We start from the raw sequence: 9,205 nt of genomic DNA, 5'->3' as shown, positions 1-9,205 counted from the left end.
TTTGACCTTCCCCAAAGTGATTTGAAAATATGTATGTATGAAAACATGTATTTAAGAATGAATTCTTGTTGAGAGCATGAATTTTGGTGAATTCCCTCTTATTATGAATTTTCAGATTTTTCATAGCATATGAATTATTTTGCAATGCATTCTTGAAAAGCACTATATGAAATGGTTGAACTCTTGTTATGATTTAGAGGTGATTTTAAATCACTAAAGAGGGAATTTAGCATGAATGTTTAATGTTCATAATGCATGTAATAAACTAGTGCATGATTTGCTAAAAGCACTAGACCACCACATGTTTGATGAAGTTTTTGCATGATTTTGACTTGAGTTTCGGAACACGAAATATTCTATATTAGTTGCATGTTTTTGGGTGGTCTAAGCTTTGCTTTAAATGAAAGATTTATCTTAATGTATTATGGCTCAGAAATCATGACTTGCAAGTCTTGGTATGACGATACCAAACTCAGAAAATGCCATAACAAATTGAAATTCCACACTCTTTAGGGTTTCAAACTAAAAACCCAAGTAGTTCAAGATTCAACCATGGATTTTCAAAACAAATTGAAGAATCGGAATCCCCGCAATGTAGGCTTCAAGAAGCACCCACCACTTTCTGAAATAGAGGTACGTAGGGCTATCCAAAAAATCTCATGGGCTTGAAATTCATGTTTTAAGAATGGGGGTTTTGAAATTACGAATATAATCATGATTTAAATGTTTCAATGATATTGATTTGGTCTTTAGGCCTTTGCCCAAAGTGTTTTGATATATTATATATGTACATGCATGTGTTTCGAAAAGATGATAACTTGAGAGGATGAATTATATGGAATCCCTCTCTTGATATGATTTTGTTTTAAATTTTCATATGATGTGAATTGTTTGAAAGCATCTTGAAAAGCATGAAATGAAATGTTTTGAAAATTGTTATGATTGGAGATGATTTTAACTTGCAAGGAGAGGGTTGTTTATGTTGAAACATGTTGAATATAATGGTTGAATGAAAAGAGTGATGTGATACTAATGACTTGCAAGTCGGGTATGACGATACCCTACAGAATATGAGATGTAATTGAATTAAATAAAGTTTGAATGAATTGATTTTACATGAGATAGGTGGATGCCCGAAGAAGGCGTTTGAGTGAAAGGGCTCATTGCTGGAAACCGTCTTTGCCGACAAGGGAATTTGGTACCCTGCTTTGTGATATTGTGTACCTGATATATGTTATCCCAATTTGGGACTATGGTTAGGAGCCATGCTTTGTGATCTTGTGCACTGCCATACTTCATTGGGTCGAGATACCCTGCTGTGTGATCTTGTGTGTCTTCCCCTCACTTATACTCTAATCTCGGCGGCAACCGAGGTTTAACAGTTGGTATAAATAAGATATTGTAGGGTATTCCACCTAACTCAGTTGCATTGCATGGTTGTTGAAAAATTATTACATTATGCCCATGTATTTTCAAATGATTTGATACGAAACTGATTTATAATATCTCTCACTTATATTTTATAAAATATTGTATTTTTATTTTTTTGGATTACTCTGCGAACCAGTACATTTGTATTGAACTCTTCCCCTCCCAGGTTCAAAGGTACAGTCTAGGGGTCCAGAAAATCAGTAGATCCTTCAGGCAGATTTGCAGAGTCACTTGGTGAGCCTTCTATATTCCGGAAGGCCTAATATCTGGCAGCTTATTTATCATTTAGTAGTTTTTGGGTCTACTGGGGGCCTTGTCTCAGTTTTTCAGACAGTTGTTTGTTTCAGTCATGTAGTAGAGATTTCGCAGACGGTTTTTCAGATGTTGATAGAGGTTGTGGGACATTACTTCCCATTTTTGTTTTCATGTGATTCATGACCATGTTTTCATAATATTGTGTATCTTCCGCATTTCTGTTATCATATGAATTATGTGCATGATTACCAGAAAGATAGGGGTGTTTCGGCCCTTCATGGTTCGGAATACCCGTTACGGCCAGGGCCCCTGTTTGGGTCGTAACAATTAGGTCAAAGTAAAGTATTCTTTTTTTAATAAAATCGGTCCACATAAATAACTGTCTAATCAAGTATAAGGATTTGCCATTTGTTTTGTTTTTTCTTTTGCAAGCTTTGATATTTTACATCAAATTGAATGATTTTTTGTGATGCAACTTTCTTTGAAATTTCTATAGCAAGAATTTTGTGACTTTAATGTTATGAAAAGTAAGTATAGTTCAAAATATATTAGATATAATGTTAGTCTAAGAGTGGATATGCTCCACTAGTTTAAAGATGAGAAATGAGACCCAAACATATCTGCATCACATACCATATGATTTTTGTCTGAATTAAATTGAATTATTCCATGCCCTTTTTCATTTTGCTATTAAATTTAATATCAGTGAGCTTTATTTTGTGATAATGTTAAAGTGGCAAGACTACATTGGTAATGAACTATATCTTTTTATTTATTTGGAAGTGAAAGGGATTTGTTTGAAATTTCTCATCAAGACATGAAAAAAATATTATCTTATGAATTTCCATGGAAGAAACTTGTACATTGACTCGAGAATGACAAAATTTAAGTATTTGCAGTGGGCTCTTTCTTTTTTTCGAGAGTAAAACTTTCGACAAAATTTTTAATGTTTGAGAATGACATTCTACTACTCTTTTGGCTACTTAAATATACTTGACTAGATCAATTATTGGTCCAGCAAAGTATTTTTTTCAATAAAATAGGTCCACATAAATAGATGTCTAATCAAGTATAAGGACTTTCTTATGCAAGCTTTGGAATTTTACATCAAATTGAATGAATTTGTGTGATGTACAGCAAGACTTGGAAAATACAACACATCTACCACTTAAAATTCATTATCTTTCTTGACTTAATTTCCTCCGATGTTTTTTTTTTTTTGAGGGAGGTACAACCCATTAACAATGCATTCTTTCAGTAACAATGGAATTGATTGATATGAAGAAAGTTCAAACACATACAAACAAGCATATGGAGATGATTATTCAACAAAACGAAGACTCATTGACTTTAAAGTCGTTCTGATTCTACGCGTTAGTTTACACGCAAGGCTTGTATTGTTTTATTACAATATAAATAGTGTACCCTGCACCAATTTCATCAACAACAAAAATTATCAACTCAAAATCGTTTAACATGATGGTTTCGAAAATATTCTCTTTACTTCAGTTTTTCACTCTCTTTACAATTACTTTTGCTTCCACTGAGGAAGCAACTGCTCTCCTTAAATGGAAATCAACTTTCAAGAACCAGAATAATTCCTTATTGGCTTCATGGCAACCAAGTTTTGATGCATGCAACGACTGGTACGGAGTTTCATGCGTTAATGGTAGGATGAACACATTGAATATCACGAATGCTAGTGTCATTGGTACACTCTATGCTTTTCCGTTTTCATCTCTCCCTTTTCTTGAGTATCTTGATTTTAGCATGAACAATTTGTCTGGCACCATCCCACCTGAGATTGGTAATCTCACTAATCTTGTCTATCTTGACTTGAATACCGATCAAATTTCGGGCACAATCCCATCACAAATTGGCTCACTAGTCAAGCTTCAGATCCTCCGCATATTTGACAACTATTTAAATGGTTCCATTCCGGAAGAAATAGGTTACCTAAGGTCTCTTACTAAGCTTTCTTTGGGATGGAACTTCCTAAATGGTTCTATTCCTCCTTCATTGGGGAATTTGAACAACTTGTCCTATTTGTTTCTTTATAATAATCACCTTTTTGGTTCCATTCCGGAAGAGATAGGTTACCTAAGGTCTCTTACAGAACTAGCTTTGTCTACCAACTCTCTTAATGGTTTTATTCCTGCTTCATTAGGGAATTTGAACAACTTGTACCTTTTGTATCTTTATGAGAATCAACTCTCTGGTTCCATTCCGGAAGAAATAGGTCAGCTAAGGTCTCTTACAGAACTAGCTTTGTATTCCAACTCTCTTAATGGTTCTATTCCTCCTTCATTGGGGAATTTGTACAACTTGTTCCTTTTGTATCTTTATAATAATCACCTTTCTGGCTCCATTCCAGAAGAAATAGGTTACCTAAGATCTCTTACAGAGCTAGATTTGAGTACCAACTCTCTTAATGGTTCTATTCCTGCTTCATTGGGAATTTGAACAACTTGTCCTATTTGTATCTTTTTGAGAATCAACTCTCTGGCTCCATTCCGGAAGAAATAGGTCAGCTAAGGTCTCTTACTGAACTATCTTTGAGGACCAATTTTCTTAACGGTTCTATTCCCGCTTCATTGGGGAATTTGAACAACTTGACCCTTTTGAATCTTTATGAGAATCACCTTTCTGGCTCTATTCCTGCAGAGATAGGAAAGATGAAGTCACTTCTGAATTTAAGCTTATACACAAACAATCTTTCTGGTCTAATTCCGGAAACTATAGGTTACTTAACTGAGCTCAAACTTCTGTACCTTTATGATAATCAACTCTCTGGCCCAATTTCTAGTGAGTTTGGGAATCTGAAAAACCTCAATGATCTAGAATTATCCAGTAATCAACTCACTGGTTCAATTCCGTCTTCCTTTGGAAATTTGAGAAATTGCAATTCCTGTTTCTCGGCAACAACAATCTGATTGAGGAAATTCCTTCATCTATTTGCAATTTGATGTCACTGACAGTCCTGCATTTGTCGAGAAACAACTTGAAGGGAAACATTCTGCAATGCTTGGGTAATATCAGTGGCCTCCAGTATGTGATGATGTCACATAATAATCTCCGTGGAGAGCTCCCGTCGTCTATTTGAAATTTAACATCACTACAAATTCTAGATTTGGGTAGAAACAATCTAATTGGAGCAATTCCACAATGTTTTGGCAACATGAGTCGTCATCTTGAGGTTCTTGATATGCAGCACAACAATCTTTCCGGTACTCTTCCAACAATTTTAGCTTTGGAAGTGCACTCAAAAGCTTCAATTTGCATGGAAATAAGCTAGAGGGAAAAATTCCACGATCCTTGGAAAATTGCCAACGACTAGAAGTTCTTGATTTAGGAGACAATCTCCTCAATGATACATCTCCAATGTGGTTGGGAACTCTTCCTGAGCTGCGAGTTTTAAGCTTGAGATTGAATAAGTTGCATGGACAAATTAGAACTTCAGGAAGTGAATACATTTTTCTTGAGCTTCGAATCTTAGATCTCTCTTGCAATGATTTTTCAAAAAACTTGCCGACGATTTTGTTTCAATATCTGAAAGCCATGAGGACAACTGATCAAACATCGAAGGAACCAAGATATCTTGGAGATTCATATTACCATGATTCTGTTATGGTTTCATCCAAGGGGCTGGAGCTTGAACTTCGCCGAATTTTGACTATTTACACAACCATTGATCTTTCGAATAACAAATTTGAAGGATACATTCCAAGTATTATGGGAGATCTTATTGCGCTTCGCGTTCTAAATTTATCTCATAATGCATTGCAAGGTCCTATTGCAATCACTTGGAAGTTTATATTCAGTTGAATCACTGGACCTGTCAGGTAACCATCTTGTAGGAGAGATACCACCACAATTTGCTTCTCTTACGTCTCTTGAAGTCTTAAATCTCTCCTACAATCATCTCGAAGGGTGCATTCCTCAAGGAAATCAATTCCATACCTTTGAGAACAATTCATATGAAGGTAATGACAGATTACGTGGATTCCCACTTTCAAAAGGTTGTGGTAATGACGGTCATGATTCAGCATCAGAGAAAACTTATGTTGGATCTACGCTTGATGAAGAAAGCAACTCTGAATTTCTGAATGGTTTTTGGAAAGGCGCTCTTATGGGGTATGGAACCGGACTATGCATTGGATTGTCCATAATATATATCTTGATCTCAACTGGAAATATGAAATGGCTTGAAAGAATCATTGAAGAGCTGGGACACAAAATTATGATGGCAAGGAGAAGGAAGCAGCGAAGGCACAGGAATTATAGAAGAAGAAATAATTGATTCTAGAACTTACAGGTATTCAAAGCTAAGTTCTACACTCATATATTAGTTTTCATGTTTTTTTTCAATAACAACAACTAATCGATACTCTCTCCAAAGCATATTTTTCTTCCAAGGGAAAAGGAGGAAAAATTCGGATGAAGAATTGAATGAAGACGAGGAAGATGATGGTTGTGGCGTGGGGAAGCTCATGTTGTTTGAGGGAGGTGAGCATCTGACACTAGAGGATGTTCTGAATGCGATGGGGCAAGTGATGGAGAAGACTAGTTATGGGACTATTTATAAGGCAAAACTAGGTGACGGTGGAACGATTGCTTTGAGGCTGTTGAGGGAAGGGAGTTGTAAGGATGGAGGTACATATTTAACTGTGATTAGACAGCTAGGAAGAGTTCGACACGATAATTTGATTCCTTTGAGAGCTTTCTATCAAGGGAAGAGAGGGGAGAAGCTTCTCATTTATGATTATCTCCCAAACAGAAATAATCTTCATGAACTTTTCCATGGTAAAGTGATCTAGCTTCCTTGCATTGTGTTTTCATGTTTACTCTTTTAAGTTTATTACTCGATATCTATTCAAGCTCAGTCACATTGGTCCGATGCCCTCGTCCTTATACATGTTTTCATGACCCGAGCCGGGGCCCTGGCTGCGACGGGCATCCCGAACTATCAAGGTCGGAGAGACCCCTGTAACTCCCCAACCCACTAGTGATATTGTCCGCTCTAGACCCAGGCCCGCACGGCTTTAAAACGCGTCACTAGGAGTAAGGCTTGCTTACTTATATACCCACCAGCATCCCTCCTGTGTTTTGCCAATGTAGGACTCCTTCCTAAGTTGGGGTGTTACACATGTACTCGCAAGTATATATACCAATCAAAATCTATGTAAGCTCAGCAGCTTTGATTTTTTGCTTGAGTGACTCTTCACAAGGCGGGGTGGTAATTGAAGTATTAGTGCATAAATAGATTATTTACAACAGCCTGGAAAAACATAGATGTAACTAAAACTTAGCATCTTAAGAGAAAATGAATTAGTAATCTAATGCACAAAATAGAGAACTTATGTTACATGTTGTAGAAATATTGCATTTATTCTGTCGCTAAGTTAATCCAACGTGTATCTTCTCATATGTATCTTCCGATACGTGAACTACCATATATGTATACCTATTTGGTCAACAAAGAAGTAGTTTGCACAAATAAAATGTTGGAACCCCAGAATTTTGATCTCCTTGATCGTTCAACCTTAAATGGCTGTACAATATTGTTTGCGCTGTACGTTATTCTTTCTTAAAGAATGCTGATCAGGTATAGGAAGAAATATTAATGTGAAATTGATGTGAAGGGAGGTATAGGTTACGGCATGTTCAATCACTTTGTTCCATTAATCTTCCATCCTCAAGAAACTTAGTATTAGCTGTTTAATGGTGAAAGCAATTCTTTGTCCTGAGCCGGGGGTCTATCGGAAACAACCTCTCTACTTCTTCGGAGGTAGCGGTATGGACTGCGTACATCTTACCTTCCTCAGACCCCACTTTGTGGGAATACACTGGGTTTGTTGTTGTTGTTGGCTCGATCTCGGCAATGCTTGCAAAGTTAATTTGGATAATTATTGATTGCACCATTTGAACCCCAAACCAAACCTGGTAGCAATTCTAGTGGCTCTACTTTACTGTAAATGATAGACATTATAGGATGACTGAATTTGATTTATGATATTTCCTGATTTTCTACAGAATCAAGAGTTGGGAAGCCAGTGTTGAATTGGGCTAGAAGACACAAAATAGCATTGGGCATCGCCCGAGGACTAGCACACCTCCATGGTCTGGACACACCCGTAACTCATGGGAATGTTAGGTCAAAGAATGTTCTTGTCAATGAATTCTTTGTTTCCAGACTTACCGAATTTGGACTTGACAAGATAATGATCCCATCTGTAGCTAATGATATTGTATCCGTTGCAAAAGCCGAAGGTTACTAGGCACCAGAGCTGCAAAGGATGAACAAGTGCAATTCGAGAACTGATGTTTATGCTTTCGGTATCCTACTGCTCGAGATTCTTCTAGGAAAGAAACCTGGAAAGAATGGCCGGGACAATGTTGATTTGCCTGCATTAGTTAAAGTGGCAGTTCTGGGGGAAACGACACTGGAGGTATTCGATATGGAGCTTTTGAAGGGAATTAGGAATCCAATGGAAGAAGGTTTGGTTCAGGCCTTGAGACTTTCAATGGGTTGTTGTGCTCCTGTTGCTACTGTTAGACCGTTGATGGATGAAGTCGTAAGGCAGTTAGAAGAGAACAGACCAAGAAACCGGTCCACTTTGTACAGCCCTGCTGAAACTAGGAGTGGAAGTGGTACTCCCTTTTAAGCTCATGTTGCAACTTTAGTAATCGAGGTGTGTACTATTCTTTATCTTGATCCCGGGGTCTATCGGAAACAACCTCTCTACTTCTTCGGAGGTAGCGGTATGGACTGCGTACATTTTATCCTCCCCAGACCTCACCTTGTGGGAATACACTGGGTTTGTTGTTGTTGTTGTTGCAACTTTAGTAACCAATATTTTTTTCATATTATGCCTCTTTTTCCTCCTAAAGGAAAGGGCTAAATGCCTATAGCTTTCTTACTATTTCAACTTTTTACCTTTGCCTTTGCATTGTTAGGGAAGATATTTTCATAGACAATGTGTCTCATTAGGCATCAAATTGGTTATTACAGTGTGCTATCTTTCAGTTTATCTTGCAACTAACTAGTCCATCTATGAGATGATGATTTTTTTGGTTTCCCATCCGGTGTCCGATGCCTGCATTGGAGCCCCGACTAATCCGGATCGTGCGTTGCAGGGCCCATTTAAGTTGGCAGCGCTCCCAACAGAGTTTTGTCCATACCAGGGTCGAACCCTCGACCTCTAGTTAAAGGTGGAACAGCCCCATCCACGGCACCACAACCCATGTTGGTTCTATAAGATGATGATATGAAAAAGGAACTTCAATGTACTCCAAATGACAGACTGCATCATTTCTGATAGTCAGGTAAGCAGGGCAAACATAAAGCTGACCATTGAAGCTTCTATGGAAACAACCACAATAAGTTATTGACCCACCACACAATTGGATTCTTCAACAGCAGAGGGCCACACAGCCAAGATTTCATTAAGGGAGTTCGAAAATGCACGCACGAACTAGCCAAAGGAGATTTAACATCTACTATGTCTGTAAAGAAAAA

At 37.5% G+C, this 9,205-nt stretch overlaps 1 protein-coding gene and 1 pseudogene across 1 annotated transcript; both read left to right on the top strand.

The window, feature by feature from the left end:
* Window positions 1-2,856: 2,856 nt before the first annotated feature.
* LOC107850265 lies at window positions 2,857-8,713 on the top strand (annotated as a pseudogene).
* Window positions 6,228-8,351, top strand: LOC107850266 (putative kinase-like protein TMKL1). The gene is made up of 3 exons (XM_047402463.1): window positions 6,228-6,489; window positions 7,720-7,956; window positions 8,050-8,351. Exons 1-3 carry the CDS (start codon window positions 6,228-6,230, stop codon window positions 8,349-8,351), a joined length of 801 nt encoding a protein of 266 aa, XP_047258419.1.
* Window positions 8,714-9,205: the final 492 nt, after the last annotated feature.

Source organism: Capsicum annuum, unplaced genomic scaffold (genome assembly GCF_002878395.1).
Source record: "Capsicum annuum cultivar UCD-10X-F1 unplaced genomic scaffold, UCD10Xv1.1 ctg22095, whole genome shotgun sequence".
NCBI lineage: Eukaryota > Viridiplantae > Streptophyta > Magnoliopsida > Solanales > Solanaceae > Capsicum > Capsicum annuum.
Note: the sequence above shows the minus strand (reverse complement) of the source record. Positions and strands in the feature narration are given on the sequence as shown.

Excerpts from the sequence above, each read along its gene's own strand:
- LOC107850266 (XM_047402463.1), top strand. The coding sequence starts at position 6,228 with ATGGGGCAAGTGATGGAGAAGACTAGTTATGGGACTATTTATAAGGCA. Across the intron at positions 6,490-7,719 it reads TCTTCATGAACTTTTCCATG|AATCAAGAGTTGGGAAGCCA; the intron begins GTAAAGTGATCT and ends GATTTTCTACAG. Across the intron at positions 7,957-8,049 it reads ATCCGTTGCAAAAGCCGAAG|GAAAGAAACCTGGAAAGAAT; the intron begins GTTACTAGGCAC and ends AGATTCTTCTAG.